Source organism: Xyrauchen texanus, chromosome 18 (assembly GCF_025860055.1).
Source record: "Xyrauchen texanus isolate HMW12.3.18 chromosome 18, RBS_HiC_50CHRs, whole genome shotgun sequence".
Lineage (NCBI taxonomy): Eukaryota > Metazoa > Chordata > Actinopteri > Cypriniformes > Catostomidae > Xyrauchen > Xyrauchen texanus.
In genome coordinates, this window is record NC_068293.1 from 41569554 (window position 1) to 41594173 (window position 24620).

General features: G+C 38.7%; 1 protein-coding gene across 1 annotated transcript in view; it reads right to left on the bottom strand.

The window, feature by feature from the left end:
* Positions 1-23851, bottom strand: part of scn1laa (sodium channel, voltage-gated, type I-like, alpha) — a 54881-nt gene extending 31030 nt beyond the window's left edge. Inside the window, 11 exon segments of the mRNA XM_052149128.1 lie at positions 3408-3737; positions 4563-4781; positions 6415-6621; positions 11459-11600; positions 12073-12133; positions 16572-16820; positions 19497-19588; positions 22274-22402; positions 23090-23167; positions 23318-23436; positions 23585-23851. Of these exon segments, the coding sequence (XP_052005088.1) occupies positions 3408-3737; positions 4563-4781; positions 6415-6621; positions 11459-11600; positions 12073-12133; positions 16572-16820; positions 19497-19588; positions 22274-22402; positions 23090-23167; positions 23318-23436; positions 23585-23851 (1893 nt within the window).
* Between the last annotated feature and the right edge of the window lie 769 nt (positions 23852-24620).

Sequence of the window (24620 nt, forward strand, 5' to 3'; positions counted from 1 at the left end):
GTGAAAAAACAATTTATGAGCAGGCCCAAATAATCTTTGCCTGCACAACACCGTAGAAATCTGCAAATTGTAATAGTCATTATTCGCTTAGCTACCAATAAACGTGTAGTACTCTTAGCTTTATGTTTTATTTTATTTATTTATTTATTTTCTTTGCAGATTTTTACCCAAAATTAGCTCAAATTTGACAAAGGTATGCAGATTCTGCATGTGCTTTGTTATGTGAGAATATCTGAAATACCATGCTGGAAAATCCAACTTATGATGGTAGCTGTTTTTTGGAGCATTGTTGCTGATTTATAGTTGGCCAAACTAGTCATTCTCTGGTCAAAGCTGGTAATTTAGCATCTATCACCTTAATGTGGCCAATAAACTCATCTAATAACCATCTTGGATCAGTTAAAAATCTGCTTGAATAAGATAATAATAATAAAAAACAAAAAAACTTACGACAGCTAATAACTAGCTTAGATAAGAAGACTAATTTCGGTCAGTTAAAAATCTGCTTGAATAAGATAATAATAATAAAAAACAAAAAAACTTACGACAGCTAATAACTAGCTTAGATAAGAAGACTAATTTCGGTCAGTTAAAAATCTGCTTGAATAAGATAATAATAATAAAAACAAAAAACTTACGACAGCTAATAACTAGCTTAGATAAGAAGACTAATTTCGGTCAGTTAAAAATCTGCTTGAATAAGATAATAATAATAAAAAACAAAAAAACTTACGACAGCTAATAACTAGCTTAGATAAGAAGACTAATTTCGGTCAGTTAAAAACCAGCTTGAATAAGATAGTAACCACTTTAGGTCATCTTATAACCAGCTTAAATAAACTGATAACCAATTTAGGTCAGCTAATATCCAGCATGAATCAGTTAATAACCAGTTTAAATAAGATAATAACCAAATTAGGTCAGCTAATATTAAACTTGAGTCAGTTTATAACAGATTCAATAAGATAATAACCAAATTAGGTCAGCTAATATCCAGCTTGAATCAGTTAATAACCAGTTTAAATAAGATAATAACCAAATTAGGTCAGCTAATATTCAACTTGAATCAGTTAATAACCAGTTTAAATAAGCTAATAACCAAATTAGATCAGCTAATATCCAGCTTGAATCAGTTAATAACCAGTGTATAAGCTAATAACCAAATTAGGTCAGCTAATATCCAGCTTGAATCAGTTAATAACCAGTTTATAAGCTAATAACCAAATTAGGTCAGCTAATATCCAGCTTGAATCAGTTAATAACCAGTTTAAATAAGATAATAACCAAATTAGGTCAGCTAATATTCAACTTGAATCAGTTAATAACCAGTGCTAATATCAGCGAATCAGTTAATACAGTTAAGCTAATAACCAAATTAGGTCAGCTAATATCCAGCTTGAATCAGTTAATAACCAGTTTATAAGCTAATAACCAAATTAGGTCAGCTAATATCCAGCTTGAATCAGTTAATAACCAGTTTATAAGCTAATAACCAAATTAGGTCAGCTAATATCCAGCTTGAATCAGTTAATAACCAGTGTATAAGCTAATAACCAAATTAGGTCAGCTAATATCCAGCTTGAATCAGTTAATAACCAGTTTATAAGCTAATAACCAAATTAGGTCAGCTAATATCCAGCTTGAATCAGTTAATAACCAGTTTATAAGCTAATAACCAAATTAGGTCAGCTAATATCCAGCTTGAATCAGTTAATAACCAGTTTATAAGCTAATAACCAACTTAGGTCAGCTAATATCCAGCTTGAATCAGTTAATAACCAGTGTATAAGCTAATAACCAGATTGAATCAGTTAATAACCAGTTTATAAGCTAATAACCAAATTAGATCAGCTAATATCCAGCTTGAATCAGTTAATAACCAGTGTATAAGCTAATAACCAAATTAGGTCAGCTAATATCCAGCTTGAATCAGTTAATAACCAGTTTATAAGCTAATAACCAAATTAGGTCAGCTAATATCCAGCTTGAATCAGTTAATAACCAGTTTATAAGCTAATAACCAAATTAGGTCAGCTAATATCCAGCTTGAATCAGTTAATAACCAGTGTATAAGCTAATAACCAAATTAGGTCAGCTAATATCCAGCTTGAATCAGTTAATAACCAGTTTATAAGCTAATAACCAAATTAGATCAGCTAATATCCAGCTTGAATCAGTTAATAACCAGTGTATAAGCTAATAACCAAATTAGGTCAGCTAATATCCAGCTTGAATCAGTTAATAACCAGTTTATAAGCTAATAACCAAATTAGGTCAGCTAATATCCAGCTTGAATCAGTTAATAACCAGTTTATAAGCTAATAACCAAATTAGGTCAGCTAATATCCAGCTTGAATCAGTTAATAACCATCTTAAATAAGCTAATAACCAACTTAGGTCAGCTAATAGCCATCATGGGTCAGCTAATAATCAGATTGAATAAGCTAATTAACAGCTTTAATAAGTTAATAACCAGCTTAGGTCATCTTGTGTTAGCTAGTAATCAGCTTGAATTAGATAATAACCAGCTGGAAGATCTTAATATCCAATTTAGGCCAGTTAATAACCAGCTTGGTTTAGCTAATAAACAGCTCGAAATGGCCAATAACCAAAGCTGGTCAGCTAATTACCAACTTGAATATGCTAAAAAAAAACAAGTTTGGATCAACGAATAACTATCTAGGATAAGATAATAACCATGTTCAATAAGCTAACAACTATCTTAAATCAGCCAATAACCAGTTTAAATAAGATAATAACCAACTTAGGTCAGTTTTAACCATCTTGAGTCAGCTAATAATCAGCCTGAATAAGCTAATAACCAGCTCAAATTAGCAAATAACCATCTTAGGTCAGCTAATAACCACCTTAAATAAGCTAACAACCAATTTAGGTCAGTTCATAACCAGCTCAAATATGCTAATAAGCTAATAACCAGTGTGAATAAGCTAATAAACAACTTATATTATAGCTAATAAACAAGTAGTTAGTTAACTACTATCTTGAATGAGCTAATAGCCAGCTTGAAATGGCTAATAACCAAAGTTGGTCAGCTAATTACTAGCTTGAATATGCTAAATACCAGCATGGATGAACTAATAAAAAGCTTGAATCAGCATATAACCATCTTTAATCTGCTAATAACCAGCCTGGACCAGGTAATAAGCAATTTGGTAATTAACTGGTCCAACATCAAAAATATTTCCAGCTTAAGGTAGATTTTCCAGCAGAACATTTTTATAAAACTGCGAAATAAAGTCAACCAACTCAAAACGCAAGCATCACAAGCTTCACATCAAAACCACAATGACAGGACAAATGGTACGTCACAGGGCAAGCAAAGTTTTGGGCACCAAAGTGAATTCCCTTACACAAGAATCGGCAAACATGGTTTTTTTTCTGGACACCTGCGGCGTTAATACTCCTGAGGGCGAGTTGGGTGTAGAAACTCCGCCCGTCACCATCACCAGGCCAGTGCTGTCAACCACGTAGCACGCTTTTCCGTTAGAGGGCAGCAGTAAGCGTGGCGTCAGGCTGCCTCTGCTAACGTTGCTGTAGAGACGTTCGGTACGACAAGGTACAAACAGGGAGTCTTTCCGACTGCCTGTCTCCTCACACAAGCTTTGCTCGTCATCAGCATAGTTGTTTTCGGAATGCACACGGCCGCGGAAGCTGAAGATGCTAGTTTTGCTGTCCCGACGGGGGGTAAGGAGAGAACCCTGGAAGCTCAGGGGAGACTGGAGAGAAAAATAGGCCTCAAGCTCAGCTTTTCACACACATGTACAAAGACCCTGTTTACACCTGTTATTAACATCTAGTTTGGATTATCAGATCTGTTAACAGTGATCTGTCTCAGCTGAGCACTTGTGAGCATATCACCCAAAATAGATTTGAATACCAAGTGTAAACAGGGACAAAAATTTAAGACATGATAAACTGATGAAAGCTTTGCCGGTAAAGCTTGGAGTTGAATAGAGATGGCTGGACAGAACGTAAGTGGCAGAGGCCATGAAAGTGATGAAGAAGAAAAAGATGTTGATGGTTTGAATGAATATGATAAATTGCAGTATAACAATGAGGAGATAACAGAGAGAGGATGATTATGAACTAAAACAAAAAATTTAATAAAAGCATTTCCAAAAAAAGGAATGAAAACAAATCTACAGAATTGCTATAAACAAGAAAAAGCACTGGGAATTATGATTATAAGGATGTTCAAATAAAAGTGAAGAAGCTGAGCAGATGAAGTTCACCCGTCCATCCATTCACCCATACACCCATGCATGTAATGCAATGGCTTACCAACAACTGCATTGCAACCACAAAGCAACCTTCAAATCTTCAAATACCTGTATAACCTTTAAACGTCAAGCTTTTAAACTTATTTTAAACTTTCATGCAAGTCTTTGTCAGACCAAAACCAACAATGTGGATTTACTTTACTTTTCTTGTCTATAAACAGAAAAATGTCTTTGAAAATTGTGAACAAGTAAATAAGACTCCTTTACTACTATGACAAGCATTAAATGTCAATATCACACAGCACACAAGGTATTTCTGACCTGGTGTGGAGATGTGCAAGTCCTCTTATAGGAGTTCAGGTTGTTTCGGAAACTGTTCTTTCTAACACTTGAATTTTCATCTTTCTCGCCTTCTCCCTGACGCTGTCTCTTCTTTCTGTGGTTGCGTCTTTCTTTGGCACTTTTGGAGCTGAGTTTGGAAGTGTCAGAAGAGCTGTCCGTCATACCTCCACTGAGCTCATCACACTTTGACGCTGCGGCCTGTCAATCAATCAATCAATAAATCAATCAATCAATCACATAACAGACACAATACTGTTACACAGGCAACACACCACTTAAAGGGAAAGTTCCCCACCAAAATTTAAATCTGTCATCATATACTCACCCTCATGATGTTCCAAACCTGTATAACCTACAGTCTTCCTTGGAACACAAAAGTAGATATTAGGCAGAATGTTAGCTTCATTCACTTTCATTGCATGGAAAAAATATGCAATGACAGTGAATGGTGACTGAGGCTAATATTCTGCCTAACATCTCAAGAGGCTAACATCTCCAGCCTAACAAGAAACTCTTTATTATTACCCATTAACACTTTTTTTTGGGTGAACGTAATGCAATTGACCCTTCACTAAGGCCAATCCCACATCATTCCCAAATGGACATGTATTACATCAGCGAGGACACCTACATTTGCTAATTACGTAAAGCTAATAAGTTACCATAATAATAATTCACGTATTGATTCATGTCTTTGCAAAGAAAATAGTAAATAAGGAGTTCACAGCATCATAGTGAATGTTTTATGAGACGTTATGAGCAGTTCTGTTCACTTACACTAATAATAGCAGGTGTGTAATCACTATCGATTGACGCTTTTCTCTTTTTATGTGACTGTGATGATGATTTGCCTCGATTCTGATCCACACAGTTTTCAATGAAAATTAAACAACATCAGATTAATAAGCTTTACAATGTCACACTTCATTCCAGCCCACTTAAGAATACTGTCAATTCTGTTTGAGAGAATATTTAGCCAAAAACCGCACCGTTCACGGCAATCTCCCATTCAATCCGATGGGAAGTTCTGCAAAGCTTGTAGCTAAGGGGGGCGGAGCTTAGCAAAAGGTCAAATAAGTCCATTTGCATTCCAATTGTTGTCCCAATCACAAAATCAAGTTTTTTCACAATTTCAAGTAAAGTTTCTATATTCAAATCAGATCTAAAACCTTTATCTATGTGACAAAATGTCAAAACATGTGGAGGCCTATGAGCTGGCCGAGTCAGAATCTGCAAACTTTTTACACATTTTCTGTGCAAATGTTGAGCGGAAATTCTGTATGCAAAATTCAATTAAAACAGATTAAAAATGTGTCAAATTTGTGCTCAAATTAGCTCATATATTTAACTAACAAACACTCCAAAGAAGTGGGGATATCTTCATATTGAAAGGCATTTCAGTGGTGGCGTAGTGGCTAAAGCACAGGGCTGTTAATCAGTAGGTCGGTTGTTCGAACCCCACGGCCACCACCATTGTGTCCTTGAGCAAGGCACTTAACTCCAGGTTGCTCCGGGGGGATTGTCCCTGTAATAAGTGCACTGTAAGTCACTTTGGATAAAAGCGTCTGCCAAATGCATAAATGTAAATGTAAATTTCAGTTCAACGGAAATCTTTTGAGTTTTGTGGGGGCAGGTTATGTGCAAATGACTTGAGAAGTCAAATGACATTAAGGATCATTTGAAGCGAAGCACAGTTAAATACCTTTGTAATCATGCATGAGTACATGTGCTACATTCTACACATTTTAATAATTCCAAATAATGTTGTGTTGTTAACAGAACAGTAGTATTATTCAAATAATGTGTGTATACATTTCCAATGAAAACAGACCTGCTCTTCCTCTTCTTGTCTCATGATCTGCTCAATCATGTTGTTAAACTCCTCCTCTTTCTTCAAAGCCTCCTCGATAGTGGCTTGGTTCTGTTCGTCATATGCCATGGCAACCACCGCCAGGATTAGGTTCACCAGGTAGAAAGATCCCAGGAAGATGACCAGTACGAAGAAAATCATGTAGGTCTTTCCCGCTGCCCGAAGAGTCTGTAGGAACAGCTCATAATTATTTATTTAGTCTGTAAAAGTGTTTGATGAAAGAACATTGTCTCTTAAAGGAACAGTTCACCCACAAATTAACATTTTGTCATTATTTACTCAACCTCATGTTCTTCTGACCTCATGTTATTTGACTTCTACAGCAAAACACAATACTATGGAGTGGTGGTGGTGTAGTGGGCTATAGCACATATCTGTTAATCAGAAGGTCACTGGTTCGAGCCCTACAGCCACCACCATTGTGTCCGTGAGCAATGCACTTAACTCCAGGTTGCTTCGGAGAGATTGTCCCTGTAATAAGTGCACTGTAAGTCGCATTGGATAAAAGCGTCTGCCAAATGCATAAATGTAAATGTACTATCAAGTCAAATCAATAGTTTTTATTTGTATAGCGCTTTTCACTACACACATCATTTCAAAGCAGCTTTACAGAAAATCATGCTTTAACTGAAAACTAAACTGTAATATATATAAAGTCTTGGTGTCACAGGGTGAGAGCGAGACAGAGACCCAAGAGCAGAGGAACAGATCAAAGGATTTATTTGCAATAAATAATAACTTAGGCAGATCTGTGAGGAGATCATCCGCTGAAGACCTGTGCGTGCTGAGAACACATGCACCACACTCCCAACACGCATGCAGAAATTAGGAATCTTTGGAGGAAGATTTGTGAGCATAGAGAATAAGCGTACAGCAAACTGGAAGGTAACCACACTCCCTACACGCGGGCAGAGACAGGCAACCAAACAGATACACAAGACAGGACCAACTAGGCAGAGAGAGAAAGGTTAGTTGCTTCTGCACACTAACACGCATTAACACTAAACACTACAAAATGAATTCCCTAAACTACATTCAACAATCCAGGGCTGAACATGACATACGACGGGATTAAAATAGGCAGGAAAAACCAAGGGACAGGTGCTGCTCGCTAGTTGAGAGTTGGCATGATCAGCGTTCCAATGGAAACTGTCAGGGTTCTTATGGAAACGTTGATTCTGCATGCCAGCAGCACCTGAGGGAGAAAATGTCAACACAATTGGAACAAAACAAACAGAACATAGAGCATGAGTGTACAGATCCCGACACAGACCGACACCCAACCATACAGGAAGTCAGGATCCAGACACCATGCTCCGGACATGAAACAAGACCGACCAAAGAGCACACCAGGCCAGTAAATCACAACCGGACCCTTGCGCTCACACAAAGAACGTACACAAAACACAAGACATTGGATGATGTTGTCACGTGACATCATCGAAGAGCACACAGCGGAAACTGACACCCGGACATGTGTGCTCAACACAATGACAAGACACGAAACACAAGACCGAACATGGGGCAATGATGTCACGGTCCCGTCAGACAAAAACCCAATCTGACACTTAGACTCATCATTGCATAATTGTAAATTGTGTGCAAAAATATATAATTAAATAGTTAAATAATAATGGTATTTAGAACTCCAGTGAGCAAGCCGTAGGCAAATGTGGCAAGGAACGCAAATCTCATAAGATGTTGGTAAATTGGTAAAATAACTTTGGGAGAAACCAGGCTCACTGTGGGGGCCAGTTCCCCTCTGGCTAAACAGTATGAATATAATGCCAATATTAAGTTGTGTGTGCAATGCAAGTCATGTGTGTGTGTGCAGTGCAATTCCAGAGGCGGTGGAACATGCTTTTACATCAACGAAAGTTGGTGTACAGCTGTAACAGCATTGAAGATGTGCTGACCTAATATAGAAGCGCTCTTCATCAACTGTAAGCCTTTCTACTCACCGCGGGAGTTTTCTTTGTTTGTTCTGGTGAGTGTTTATATCCTGCCACAAACATACGTGAATGCAGCGTTGCAGCAGCTGGCTGATCACATCACAGACATGGAGCAACAACGCCCGGACTCACTTAATATTATTCTGGGAGATTTTAAGAAAGCTAACCTCACCCGTGAACTGCAAAATACAATCAACACATCACATGTCCTAACAGAGACAGAAATATACTGGACCACTGCTACACAACAATAAAGGATGCATATCACTCTGTACATGCAGCTTTACGACTCTCTGATCACTGTCTGATTCATCTTGTCCCGACCTACAAGCAGAAACTAAAATCAGCTAAGCCTGTACTAAGGACTGTAAAGAGAGGGACCAATGAAGCAGAGCTGGAACTGCAAGCCTGCTTTGACTGCACTGATTGGAGTGTTTTTGAAGCTGCCGACGCAGACCTGGACAAGCTCACAGATACTGTGACATCATATATCAGTTTCTGTGAGGATATATGCATCCCCACTAGGACATTTATATCATTCAATAATGATAAACCATGGTTTACAGGAAAACTCAGACAGCTTCGTCATGCCAAAGAGGATGCTTACAGAAGTTGGGATAAAATATTGTACAACCAGGCCATGAACACACTGACTAAGGAAATCAGATTGGCTAAAAGGAGCTACTATTAAAAGCTTTATATCCAGTTTTCAGCCAAAGACCCTGCATCTGTTTGGAAAGGCCTGAGAAGCATCACCAAGTAAAAGACCCCCCAGTTCTGTAGAGAGTCAACTAATGGCTGGTGAACTGAATGTGTTTTATTGCAGGTTTGAAAAGCCAAGTCTCACACCCCTCTCTGAACTTCACTTCACACACACACCAACACCTCCTGGAACCCCCTCCTGCTACTCAATCTGCATTTATGATCTGTGAGGATGATGTTTGCTGGGTCTTTCAGAAACAAAATACTAGGAAAGCTTCAGGCCCTGCGCTGACCAACTGGCCTTCATCTTCACACAGATCTTCAATAGATCACTGGAGCAGTGCTTCAAATGCTCCACCATCATTACGGTCACCAAAACCCCCCAAATCACAGGACTTAATGAGACCTGCCACTCTCACGTCTGCGGTCATGAAGTAATTTGAGATACTGGTTTTGGCCTACTTTAAGGACATCACTGGAGTCCTGTTGGACCCCCTTCAGGTTGCTCACTGAGCAAACAGGTCTGTGGATGATGCTGTCAATATGGGACTGCATTATATTCTGCAACACCTCGACAGACCTGGTATTTATGCAAGGATCCTATTTGTGGACTTCAGTTCAGCCTTCAATACCATCATGCCTGATCTTCTCTCATCCAAACTGACCCAGCTCTCCATACCCAACCAAATCTGTTGATGGATCACCATCTTTCTGACAGATAGGCAGCAGCTAGTGAGACTGGGGAAACTCACATCCGGGACCCTTACTATTAGCACTGGTGCTCCTCAGGGATGCGTTCTCTCTCCAATGCTGCTGATGTTTGTAGACAACAACACCACAGTTATCGGCCTCATCCGCGATGGGGACCAGTTTGCACACAGATGGAAGGTTGATCAGCTGGCTGTCTGGTGCAGTCACAACAACCTTAAGCTGAACCTTAAGCTGAGCCTGCACAGCACTCTGGCAGCATTGGAGTCATTCAGGATTCTCATGACCTGAAATAGGACATCCACATAGACTCTATTGTGAAGAAGGCGCAGCAGAGTTTGTCCTTCTTTCACCAGCTAAAGAAGTTCAACCTGCCACAGGAGCTGCTGACACAGTTCTACTCGTCTGTCCTGTGTACTTGTATAACTGTCTGGTTTGGTTCAGCCACCAAATTAGACAGAAGGAAACTACAATGGACAGTCAGAACTGCTGAGAGAATTATTGGTGCCCCCCTGCCCATCCTCCAAGACCTGTATGTCACCAGAGTGAGGAAACATGCATGTAGAATCACTCTGGACCCCACACACCCTGCCCAATCTATCTCTGAACTGTTGCCTTCTGGCCGGTGCTACAGAGCACTGAGAGCCAGGACATCCAGGCACAAGAACAGTTTTACCCTCAGGCCATTTTCCTCATGAACAATTAAACTGCCTCAGGACTTCCCCATAGTGCAATAATGTAAATACATATCTCACGTACATATGTAAATTCACATACTTAATTAAATAACTGTACATACCCCTACCTTGCACATACATCACCACTTGCACATGTGCATATGGCATTCTGTTATATGTCATATTATTTGTATGTCTATTTATACTCTTAACTTGTTTTATATTCTGTGACTCACTGTAATGTTTTGTGTGCACTTGTTTCTCCTATCACCAAAAAATACCTGTAAGTTAATAACTAAAGTCTTTGAAGTCCATTCTGGATTAGCTGCAGAAGTTCACATAGATGCAATTGTCCTTTGTTAGTTGGCTGATGAAAGCTTTTGTTGGCAATTAATTGATAGTCCATGTATTCCATTTCAAGAGTGTAGTCCATCAATAAACAAAGGGGATGCAGGCAGAGATCAATGAGGTGCATCGCAGTTCAACTAGCAGGTTATTTCGGAGAGGTTTGGTGGGGTTCATCCTAAATCCAAGGTTCATGCAGTGGCATATAAAGTATCACATGTCTAACAGCTGGAGTTGGCATCAGTTCATCCTCTGAAGTCTGTCATAAAAGACTGAAGTGATGTCTGGCTAGCACCGGCTGTAGGATGTCGCCATCACTCAGCAACAAGTAGCAGTGGAGTGCGACACCAAGCAGTAACGGAGTTGGATCTGGCTGGCTCTGGTAACCTCGGGATACTATGCATGTGGATGGGGACTGGAACCGTTAAGCTCAGTCCCCATCCGTGTTCATTATATGGAAAAGAACAGCTTGGGCATTTTTAAAAACACCTCCTTTTGTTTATTAAAAACAAAAATAATCATTCCTGTTTGCAGCAACATAAGTGTGAGTAAATAATGAGCCAAACACACTTGGGTGAACAATTTCTATAAAAATGTCAATGTATAATAATCTACACACACCTGTTGGTAAAGATTCTCCCAATAATCCTGAGTCATCAGTCTGAATAAAGAGAGAAAGGCCCAGCCAAAGCTATCAAAGCTTGTGTAACCATAATCGGGATTGGAACCTGCTTTCAAGCAGAGAAATCCCTCTGGACAATGCCTAAAATGCACAAATATGGGACAGAGTATGTCACAAACTTGCCAACAGTATTGAAGTTACTCATAATTTATAGTAAGCCTACTGTCAAGTAAAATTGAAGGATTTATGCTTAACCCGTTCATTTACATGAAATGTCAGAATTAACTGATTCATTGAAATGAATCAGGCTTCTGAACGCAACATACAAGAGAGAACATTGTAGGAAAACTTGTTTGATTATTACCACGTTTCTCGCAATACTATGTGACAAAAACTGTGATATAGCAATTCGCTTCTTGTCGGAAAACGTAGCTCGGTAGTATTATTTAAAAAACAGCTCAACTTCTGTTGTCACAGTTTTCCAAAAAAATGCGGTAATAGTAAGGTCTAATAGTAACGTTTTTGAAGGTCTCCGTTTTTGTGGAGGAAAACATTGTTCCAGTGTGGCATCCTGGTCTGTTTGCACATGTTTGTCATGGAGGATGTTGCTTACCCCGCATCACTGCTCTTCCCACAGATCAGAGCCTTCTTTCCTGATATCATATAATGATTATCTAAAGGAAAAAGAAGAGAAAATCTTTAAATATCCATTACAGAATTCATGTGCTATAGTGCATTAGGTGGTTTGTGTTGTAGTATGATAACTGGTTTAAATTTTGGTCCATTAACAAAGCATTGCTCTAAAATATTATACATTTCAATTTAAATTTGATTAGAGAATACTGCAGTCATGTAGCAGTCTCTTGCACTTGATTCACAGGACTCATGCATTTCCAGTAGTAAAATAACATGGCGAGTGAGTCTCGTACGATGAAGGACGCTGCATGCCAAGCGAATGTGCACAGCAGTCACATAAGTGCATATTTAAAATAATATTTCACATGAAAATGAAACTTGTCATCACATAAAATGTCATTATTTACTCAGCCTAATGTCGTTCGAAAACTGCATGCTGTTATTTTTTGACGTGGAACACAAATGGTGGGTTAACATTTTACAATAAGGTTGTAAAATGGAGTGGTGGTGGCGTAGTGGGCTAAAGCGCTGAACTGGTAATCAGAAGGTCGCTGGTTCGATCCCCACAGCCACCACCATTGTGTCCTTGCGCAGGCACTTAACTCCAGGTTGCTCCGGGGGGATTGTCCCTGTAATAAGTGCACTGTAAGTCACTTTGGATAAAAGCATCTGCCAAATGCATAAATGTAAATGTATTGGTTAACGCATTAGCTGTTATTAACTAACAATTAACAATATTTTAATACATCATTTATTAATGTTGCTTTATAAAAACACAACTGTTCATAGTTAGTTCATGTTAGTTTATAATGCACTGAGTAACATTAACATATACAATTTTTGTTTAAAAAAAATAATAATAAGTGCTATAAAAGTATTGTTAAGTGTTAGCATGTAATCTAATTTAGTTAGCTAATGTTAACGAATATAACCTTATTGTAAAGTGTTACCAATGGTGGACATGTTTATCTTCTGAAGTCCTACGATAGCTTTATCCATAGCTTCAGCTTTAGTATGACTTAAAGGGATAGTTCACCCAAAAAATGAAAATTCTCTCACCATTTACTCACTCTCATGTCATTCATGATATGAACACAAATTAAGATTTTTAGAAGAATATTTCAGCTCTGTAGGTCCATATAGAGCAAGTGAATGGCAGCCAGAACTTTGAAGCTCCAAAAAGGAGATAAGGCATAAAGGCAATCCATACGACTCCAGTGGTTTAATCCATGTTTTCTGAAGCGATCCAGTTGGTTTTGGGTAAGAACAGACCAAAATATAACTCCTTTTTTACTGTACATCTGTCATGTGCAGAGCAGAGACAGATGGCCCTATAGCAGGCCTGGACTAGGAACAGAAATCGGCTCGGGATTTTACATAGCAGTCGCTGTCCTTTTCTGCATTTCACGGCACCGTTTTGTCGTCTGTTCTGCATAACGCAGCGGCTCATTTTAGCTTATCGCGGCCCATTCGGCACACTTCGCGGCCGACCCACCGGCACGCTCGGTTCTCCCGATGGCCAGTCCGCCCCCGATCGCCCCCAAAGTGCGTCTGCTTACCGGGAAAATGGCCAGTATGCCAGATTACCAGTCCAGCCCTGACCTATAGGAATATAACCATGTATATGAGCTTGAAATCATGATCGCCAAGGAGACTGCTGTCAAGATTTTGATGGATTATGTTTACGTTGACTTGATCTGGGCCCATATTTGCCTTGCTCAAGGACACAATGGTGGTGGCTGTGGGGCTCAAACCGACAACCTTCTGCTTACCAGTTCAGTGCTTTAGCCCACTACGCCACCACCACCACTCCCACAAAACAGCGTGCTAATATAATGTGACTATCATCCATAGCAACGAGGTCAACTCCGCCTTACTCTTAAATTAAGATATCCTACAGAGATGTGATATTCTTCTAAAAATCGTCTTAGATGACATGAACGTGAGAATATGGTGAGAGAATTTTCATTTCTGGGTGAACTATCCCTTTAATAAACATTGAAATATATCAAACAAGTAAAATTGAACTTTTATAGTGTTTTTTTGTGTTGTTTTTGTTGCTGTTTTGTCCTTTTTGAAGCTTGATAGACATGGTCACTATGAACTCTTATTATATGGCAAGAGCTTCGCAAAGATTCTTCAAACATTACAGCCTATGGGTTTGAAACCACATGAGTAAATAATAAGATCATTTTCATTTTAGGGGAGAACTATCCCTTAAAGAACAAAACGTGGTTAATTGTAAAGGCATTGTCCTCAGCCAGCAGCACACCAGATTACCGCACTCTTACATGAGTGCTTTCCCCCATTATGCTACTTTAAAATGGATATCATATTCTATTCCCATAAGAGTTAGCGGGAATTCCTCTCTCTTATACTTTCTCTCAAACAGGTTTTTCACGACTGGCACTAATGTAAACGTCCATAATGCTGAGTGCTGACAGCTGGCTGTCTGGTAGATACGTGTATCACTTACACACACAACATTTCCTATTCAAGCCTTGTTACTATATTGGACCTGTCACTCTTCATTTGCTTTACTTTGGCCCTGATCTAAATGTCCCTCACACCACTCTCAGCTTTCTGCTGTGCTGAAACCTCTCTTCAGCTAAAACGTAGGAATTAAACGATCAATTCCACCAGGATTAATTCAATGAATTAAAGGAATAGATCACCTAAAAATGAAAATTCTGTCATTATTACTCACTTTCATGTTGTTCCAAACCCCTATGACTTTCTTCTGTGGAACACAGGAGATATTAGACAGTTCAATTTCAGCCTAACAAATCCTTTTTGTGTTCCATGGAAGAAAGTCACATGGTATTGGAGAGCATGAGGGTGAGTAAATGATAACAGAATTGTAAATTTTTGTTATTGTTTTTTTTTTTTTTTTTTTTTTTACACCTTTAAAGTAAATTCAGCCAATCTCCCAATTATTTGCAATAACTCGCAACTGGTTATTGGTCTTATTACCATTTTCTTTTCTTTTCTTTTTTTTGCGGTAAGAAGACTTTTTTTTTTTTAAATCAGAATACTTGCATTGACAAAAAAAATTAAATTCTTGAAAACATAAAACATTTGTTGTCAATATTGGTTATGTTGTGTAGTTAAAATTGTGTCTCTCCATGTACTGTTTGTGTGTGTGTGTGTGTGTGTGTGTGTGTGTGTGTGTGTGTGTGTGTGTGTGTGTGTGTGTGTGAGCGTGTATTTATCACTTTGTGGGGACCAAATGTCCCCATAAGGATAGTAAAACCCGAAATTTTTGACCTTGTGGGGACATTTTGTCAGTCCCCATGAGGAAAACAGCTTATAAATCATACTAAATTATGTTTTTTGAAAAGGTAAAAATGCAGAAAGTTTTCTGTGAGGGTTAGGTTTAGGGGTTGGGTTAGGTTTAGGGGATAGAATATAAAGTTTGTACAGTATAAAAACCATTATGTCTATGGAAAGTCCCCATAAAACATGGAAACACAACGTGTGTGTGTTAGTGAGTGTGTGTGTGAGTGTGTGTGTTAGTGTGAGTGTGTGTGTGTGAGTGTGTGTGTGTGTGTGTGTGTGTGTGAGTGTGTGTGTGTTAGTGAGTGTGTGTGAGTGTGTGTGTTAGTGTGAGTGTGTGTGTGAGTGAGTGTGTGTGTATGTGTGTGTGAGTGTGTGCATGTATGTGTGAGCGTGTATTTATCACTTTGTGGGGACCAAATGTCCCCATAAGGATAGTAAAACCCGAAATTTTTGACCTTGTGGGGACATTTTGTCGGTCCCCATGAGGAAAACAGCTTATAAATCATACTAAATTATGTTTTTTGAAAATGTAAAAATGCAGAAAGTTTTCTGTGAGGGTTAGGTTTAGGGGTAGGGTTAGGTTTAGGGGATAGAATATAAAGTTTGTACAGTATAAAAACCATTATGTCTATGGAAAGTCCCCATAAAACATGGAAACACAACATATGTGTGTGTGTGTGTGTGTGTGTGTGTGAGTGTGTGTGTGTGTGTGTGTGTGTGTGTGTGTGTGTGTGTGTGTGTGTGTGTGTAGTGAGTGTGTGTGTGAGTGTGTGCATGTGTGTGTGAGTGTGTGTGTGTGTGTGAGTGTGTGTGTGTGTGTGTGTGTGTGTGAGTGTGTGTGTGTTAGTGAGTGTGTGTGTGAGTGTGTGTGTTAGTGTGAGTGTGTGTGTGAGTGAGTGTGTGTGTGTGTGTGAGTGTGTGCATGTGTGTGTGAGTGTGTGTGTGTGTGTGTCCTTGGGTGCATGCTAGCAAATAAGGTTTTTGATAGCCTAGCCTGATTTTTGCTTGTTTTTTGTAAAAATCCTGGTGGAACGGAACTTCAAATGTTGATGTTCAAGTGCGGCTCTATAAGGTTCTGAATCATAGCTAGCAGATCTTGAAAATATTTTCCAAAGCTAGCATTCTATTCTATTCTATTCTATTCTATTCTATTCTGTTCTATTCAGAATACAAATGTAAATGCTAGCATGAACTCACCAGGATTATTAATATAATCCCTGCAGTAGTCTGAGTTGTTGATACAGGCAGGTGTCCAGTTAAGAAACAGATCTTTGTTGTCATCCAGGGTGGCGTTGGGCGGCTCCAGCACACATTTATGTTTTAAACTTCCCATGAAAAGCTGAAGTCCGACCAAGGCAAAGACGCTTAGGCAAAACAGGGTCAATATCATCACATCGGACAGCTTCTTCACCGACTGGATCAGAGCTCCAACGATTGTCTTCAGCCCTGTGTGAACAACAGATGAAACCATTCAAGGGGGTCTAACTACAAAATAATAAAACAGCTTTTGTTTTTGCATTTGTTTGTTTTAGTAAAATAAGTGACTGTTGATTATTTACACTTTAAATTGCATTTAACTGTTTTAAGAGAAACTGTGAATGTGTGGGGATAAGATGCTAGAGCTACACATGCAAATAACTGCTTCTACTGGTTATAACAGAACAGCAACTACATGTAGACATGCAAGACTGTCACAGCACATATGTATATCATGGAAAGAGAGGAGAAACAAGTGCACCAACATTAGCTCAAACTAGGAATGCATCTCATTAGGTTCTAGTTCTGATAACAGTTGCATTTATCAATGTTGGTTCCTTGGAAATTCTATTAACAATTCTTTCAATACTTTTTACCAGAGACTTTATTCATTATTTTACTGTCAAAGTAATCAAAACACAGCATACAAGTACACTGGTGAAGTACACACCCATATGCGTTTTTGTATAAGACTTTAGTCATGCTTTTACTTCCATAGTAATCAATACAGTACATCATTACACTGACTTAAAGGGGTCATGACATGAGGAATCAAACTTTCCTTGATCTTTTGACATATAAGAGTTAATTGTACTATACAAACTTAATGTAAGTTTCAGTTTCCTCCTTAATAGAAAAATAGCATTTATTTAAACCAGGCTGTTGAAACGTCTCATTTGGAATTTGTGGACCATGTGACGTTACAAGGACCAAATACATCTGCATATGACAGCCTCTTCAGCAAGACATCAACGCCTATTTTCGTCATTGCACCCTTGGCCCCACCCACTGGTGCTCAGAGTCAGTTAGACAGGTGAAGAAGAGAGAGATTGGCCTGTCATGGGAGATTCATCTACAGCAAAGGGGACTTACGCAGGACATCTTCATATGACACCTTCATCTGGATTTAAATGTTTTTCTACGCTAGATGAACGGCTTTGACCGTTATCATGTATCTCTTTTAAATGACGTGATGTCATGTTATAATGCACTGTGTCTTGCTGTTTTGAATGCATCCTGTACTGTTTTTGCACCCATCTGTGCTGTATTTCTTTGTTGGTCTTTCGTAAACATGCACTATATAGACATCTTTGATCATTTTGATGCATTTCCGGTGAATGTGTTTCTTCCAATTGCTTTTCAGATATGGCTGAGGTGCTGCACGATGTTAGTCAATCAGAACATTAGGCATTTACATTGAAGTCTTAAAGGGCCAGATAGCTTAAATCTGAGCGTTTCAGACAAAGGGCCAGAGACAGTGTGGAAAATGATTGTATACAGTATTATTAAATTATGACTGTTATGGTGCAAAACAACTTTACTGACATTATAAGTGGACCTCAGGGAAGATAATACATTTATGAAAAATAGAATATGTCATGACCCACCTGCTTTTTTTATTAAAGTGATTGCCAGTGCATTATTAGACATTATAGAGATAAATATAAACATATTGACTTTAATTTGCTGAAGTTTAAAATCTCAAAACAATAATTTCTCTGGCTGCCATTCATTCTCTTCACTGCCAGGTCTTTCTCAATCTCTTTCGCGAACATGTTACGGGAGCCAGCTGTTACGTGTGATATCTGTGCAGTGTGTAAACCTCACTCCCCTTGCCTCAAGAGGCACACTAGTGACTGACGCTAGAGGCTGTAGCCTTTACCCTCCTTGTTAGCACGCCCACCTCCCATAACAGCTGACGCTGGTTTGAATCCCGCTCTGAGTGGGTCAAGCAGGCCGGTAACACATGCAGGGTCTCTTTCGCGGATTCACTTTTAAAACTGTCTGAGATTAACGTGAGTGTGCATTTTTGGGCGATGCAAAAAGATACGGCAGCTGTGTGATGTTCAGTCAAGTAAGCGCGTGTATGAAACCCATTGCACAATGGTGCCTAGGTTTGTTCCTGGCAGGCAGCAGATGTCCTAACCCATGCAGCAGATGCCCTAACACTGCCCCCACCCTAATCCGAGCCTGTAAGGCTGAGTAGCCTGCCAGGAACAACTCAGGACGCCTATCTCCTATCGCATAAAGTTTCAGGAAGTAAAAAGAAAATGAATACTGCATTAATTGCGTTATTTTTTTAACACGTTGAACAAAAGCTATTAATCGCCGAGATGAACGGGATACATTTCCCAGCCCTACGCTAATGTCTGTGTGTTTTTAATGGCGGCCAGTCTCTCTCCTTAGTTAATATGCCTTACTCACAACTCACATAAAGCATTATTTATTTTGCAGTGGCACTTTATATTCAATAGCGTTGCATGTACGAGTATTATAGTACGATATACCATCAACAATGGTGGAAAAATGCAGACGTTCAAGAACTGCAAACTGATCAGAACGTTATAAAAATAATTCGGCTCCAGATTTTTTTTTATTAAAAGGAACCGTTTCTGAATAAATCATGTTATGGATTCCCAACCCTAGCTCAAACACAACTACAATCCCAAGCAAAGCATAAACCACTTTTCAAGCTAATCAAATCTTTTCATTTTTAATGCGAGAAGCAAGTATACAAGAATAAAAAATGGAAAAAGACTCTTGTTAAGCAGTTAGAAATTAAAATACTAGACATGCTTGTCAACATAACTTTGGTCTATGATACAGTGGTCTGTCTGTGGAGTCAGACCTTTTCCCAGCTCTTACCTGGAATTACGGATATAGTTTTGAGGGCTCGCAAAACTCTGAACGCTCTCAGGGCGGACACATTACCCAGATCCACAAACTCTGTTACATATCTGAAACATGGAGGCAGGGAGATCATACACAGCAGGACATTCAAGACACAGGATGGACAACAGGCGCGGGGTGGCACTTAGGGTTGGAAGGTCACACAAACGTTGGAAACCTAAATGTTATCTGTGCTTACCTGGAATTACTGAAATAGTTTTCAGAGCTCTGAGTACCCTGAATGTGCGTAGGGCTGATACATTGCCTACGTTTATAAACTCTGTAACAAACCTGTAGAACCAAATGCACAGTTACAATAGGAGCTGTTTGGCATGGTTGGCGCCATTGATAAATCCCAGATGATATCTGCTTTTTGTGAAAAATGTAAAGTATTTTTGAAGTTTGTATTTAACAGAGTAGGAGCTAAGCCTTGAAGCTACATTACAATATGTTTGCTGTCAAACTATGGCCTGGCAAACAGTCAAATATCCCCTTTGGTTTTAAACAGACAAAATATGACAATCTAGAAGTTGATTAAGATGGACAAACTTAATTAGCACCAAATACTCTAAACTTTTATATACAGTGAAAAAGTTTAAAGCTATAAGCATGTAAACTGTGATAAATCCGTTCAGTAGCTTCATACTGGATATTAAATATTAGGGACCATAAAAAGCTAAATCTAAGTGCTGTGAATGGATGTTCTGAACTTGTTTTTCATAGAAATCGTGAGTCACTTTCATGTAAATTTGACCTTGTTTTACTCTGTTCCTATGCTACTTTTGAATTAATATGACTCTTGGGTAACAAAGTTTCAAGTGTCTAGTTTAAAAAAAATATCAGAGTTATGAATGTGGACCATATGGTTTAGGAGCTAAAATGTGAATGGACCCTTTTCACATTTTCGAGTTTGGAACGCTGAAGTAAACTATGGCGGGGTAAACTTCTATAGCAGTGAATTGCTCCAATAGCAAAAAAAAAAAAAAAAAAAACAAGAATCCTTTATTACATTTAAACAACTTTCCAAAAGAAGAAAAAAAAATTGTATGAATTGTAAAAATGTATGATGGCAGTCAGAAGAGAGAAAGATGCCAAATTTAATGTCACTCCCTCAGCAGCTGTACTTGAAACCGCATCACAGCAGTGTGGACTAGTTTTTTATTTTATATACATATATACAACAGTTAGGTCCACAAATCTGATTGGACGAGAGATATTCCATGAGCACTGATGTTCTGACAGCATCAGCATTCGGACGCTTCACTGTGTGTGTGTCACTCCGCTTGTGTTCATGCTGTTCTAAACTAAAGTGTAAGTGTAGTATCTATGTGTTAGGAGTTACTGGCTTTATGTTTGAAATTACATATGTTAGCCAGCAGGTGGTGGCAAAAGATTTTTTGTGTGTAATATGAGCCAGTTGGTGACATAAAGTGAGTCTGTTAGTTATTGTTTACATAGAACAGCGCTCCATGATCGCTCGTATTACCACTACATTACTTAAGCTAGGACATTGTTTTAAACGGCTTTAAATGAACAATTTCAGGATTAAGGCTCATCGCAGCTGAGAGACACAACAGACTGTTTGATTACAGAACTCGAGGTACTTACCGAGTTTCCACATTGGATACACACTGTTTAAAAATGGCGGAGGACATCGCTGTTTCTATAGTGATTGACTCTTGCGCGGCTACCATGAAATAGGGAGAAATACCCCCACTTGGACGCTACTTTTCTACTGAGAAAGCTGACCATCAGAAAGCTGACAGCATCTCTGCTTGGGTGTGGCAACAGGTGATATACATGCCCCATCTCTCTCTCTCTCTCTCTCTCTCTAACACACACACACACACACACACACACACACACACAAAAACACATAGACACACACACCCATCAATCCATCCTTGTTTATCCAATAACTTGTTAGAAACAGCACAAGCCGTAATACTATTTCTGAAGTGAACATTTTGACTAACGGAGGTTTGGACGCATCATTTGTTTTGAAGCAGCAACGGCAGATTCTGATTCGTCATGTAAGAAAGTATTTCCATGCACAAATGCATTTTTATGACCTTACTCGGTTTTTTGTTTTTAAATTTACTTGTTAATTGAACTGTTGTATATAAGCAATATCACACTCGCAATCGTGCTATATTGCCCTATATCAGCACTGCTGTAATTACCTACGGCCGAATCACAGCAGTGCTGATGTAGGGCCGTATCGCACATATAGCTTGTGTGATATTACTAATATATATATATATATATATATATATATATATATATATATATATATATATATATATAAAATACATACATAATACATCAAATAATAAAACTAGTCAACACTGCTGTGATGCGGTTTCAAGTACAGCTGCTGAGGGAGTGACATTAAATTTTGCATCTTTCTATTTTTGTATTATTATTAATGCCAAGGTAATTAAATACAAAGATTCATTTGATAGATTAACACAAAATAATTAACAAATTAAAAGTATAGTAAAGTTTACAAGACTGCAAAATGAAAGCAGAAATTCAACATCATAGTCCGTGAAAAGGCTCCATTGAGAAAGTAAAAGGGGCATTTCTGATTTCATGCTGATTTTAAACTGGGGTAGAAGAACAAAATTACATATTTCACCTTTAAGCAATGAGAATAAATTATTATTGTCCATCTTGTCCTTGTAAACAATTGCAGTGTAGCCTCCCAGGCAGCTTATTTGGGGTAAATAACTTGTTATATTCATACTTACGCCATTACAATAACAATAAAATCCAACCAGTTCCACGGGTCCCTGAGGAACGTAAACTGACCCACACAGAATCCCCGAGCCGTAATCTTGATGAGCGCTTCAAAGGTGTATATCCCAGTGAATGTATACCTGCAACCAAAAGCATGAAAGGGATAGTTCACTCAAAAATGACAATTCTCTCATCATTTACTCACCCTCATGTCATCCCAGATGTGTATGACTTTCTATCTTTAGCAGAACACAAACAAAGATTTTTAAAAGAATATCTCAGCTCTGTAGGTCCATACAATGCAAGTGAATGGTGACCAGGATTTTGAATCTCCAAAAGCACATATAGCCATCATAAAAGTAATCCATTCAACTATATTTATCCCCTACTGATTTCAGACCAGCTGAGGGATCAGATGATCATTTGAACTCCACCCTCGTGAACGTGCATACCTCAGCTGGCCGGAAGCAAACATTTTTAGTAAAAAATAAATATTTTAAATATTGATCTATTACTTACACACACCTAGCATTTCGACACTGGAGTCGAATGGATTACTTTTATGATGGCTACATGTGCTTTTCTGGAGCTTTTTAATTTTGGCACACATTCACTTGCATTGTATGGACCTACAGAGCTAAAATATTCTTCTAAAAATCATCATTTGTGTTCTGCAGAAGAAAGTTACACACACCTGGGCTGGCATGAGGGTGAGTAAATTATGCTTTAAGTTACTGCACTGAGTAATTTAAGAAATTGCAACTGTATGCTTGGTTTAATTACTATGTAAAAATATTCTAACTTGAAAAAAAGAGAGAGCAACTCACTCGACATTCTTGGCCCAGTCTGGAGTTTGTGCGTAGGTCATGAAAGCGCAGTTGGCCAGTATAGTAAACATAATAATCATGCTGAACAATGTGAAAGCCTCAGTCAAGGAAAAAACAAAACAGGCTGTAAACAAAACTTCATGGATTTTTTGCTTGCAATTATTGCATTATTTCATGTAAAAGCATAACACCCATTCAGAACAGCAAATCAGCATTTGAAAAGGATATGAATGTACCAAAATCTTAATTGATATTTTCCTAAGAGGGTTAAAGGGACTGATTATGTACAAGGCAGGAGAGGCATTGAAGCGGGTGATTGTCTTCTGTTTGTTCACTACTATAAAAGTCTAAAGAAGAGAGAAGATGAAGATTAAGAAAAACAGTGTTTTCAGCAGTTCATGTTTAAAACATCATATGAGATCTAGGGTGTTGGGTCATAAATCAAACCCCACCTCTTCTTAAAACCTAGTCAAACAAGTATAATTCACCACTCACTGTCTGGTTGCTGTAGAACTGGTCCAGATCTTCCAATGGTGTGGACAGAAACTTTCTGGGAGGGTCTCCATATATAAATGGCAGTTTTTTCCCAGCCAGCAGGCCACTGTTGGGTGTCGTGCCACTTCCATCATGTTTACATCTCTCCCGTTTCTCCTTTGACTTCTTGGCGTTCTCCTCCGCGATCCGGCTCTCGATGGCCTTAAGAGATTCACGGGTGAACTGACGGAAACTTTTTGGTCCTGGTGGGGTAAACATCTGTGCCATCTTCTCCTCCTGAATTCTGAATGTTCAGAGTGATTCGCAACACGTCTGCATGAGAATCGACTGGTAGGACCACAGTGAGAGAGGCAGAAACACACTATATGTTACTTAGTGACAGTATGTAAACCTTCTGCACAACGCTTCCAGAACCACAAAGAATCATCTTATAATGTAAGTGATGGACACGCCTTCTTTACTCAAAGCCATCATCACCTTTAATAGGAGAAGATCTCTTAAGAATCAGGATTATGCAAGCAAAGTAATCAATTATCGACTATATTGCAATCCCACCCTGCTGAAAAAAAGAACAGCTTAAACCTAAAACCACAGAGGTTGGTCAACTAGTAGAGCATGGCACCAGCAACGTCAAGGTCATGGGTTTGATTTCAGGGAACATAGTATCCCGAAGTGGTCAACCATTATCCAAACTGCAACATATTCTGGTTAACCAGCAAATCAGCATCCAAAATGCAACATATGTTGGTCCTCTAGCACACCAGCATCCAAAATAGGGTTGCAAATTGTAAGAAATTTACTTAAATCGACAATCGTTAACATTAATGAATGAAAATAGTTTAATCATTAAACATTTAAATAATAAACTGTAGGTGGTGAACATCTTGAAACCCAAATAAAATCACGTGATATGAGTGTGAAGTGATCGTCTGTGTTCCGCAACTGCTTTCGGGTCCTTGAATAATGTATAACGTGCAAGTAAGGGCAGCCGGCGGACGTTCTGATGCCCTCCTAGGGTAAGATGGTGCCCCCTTAG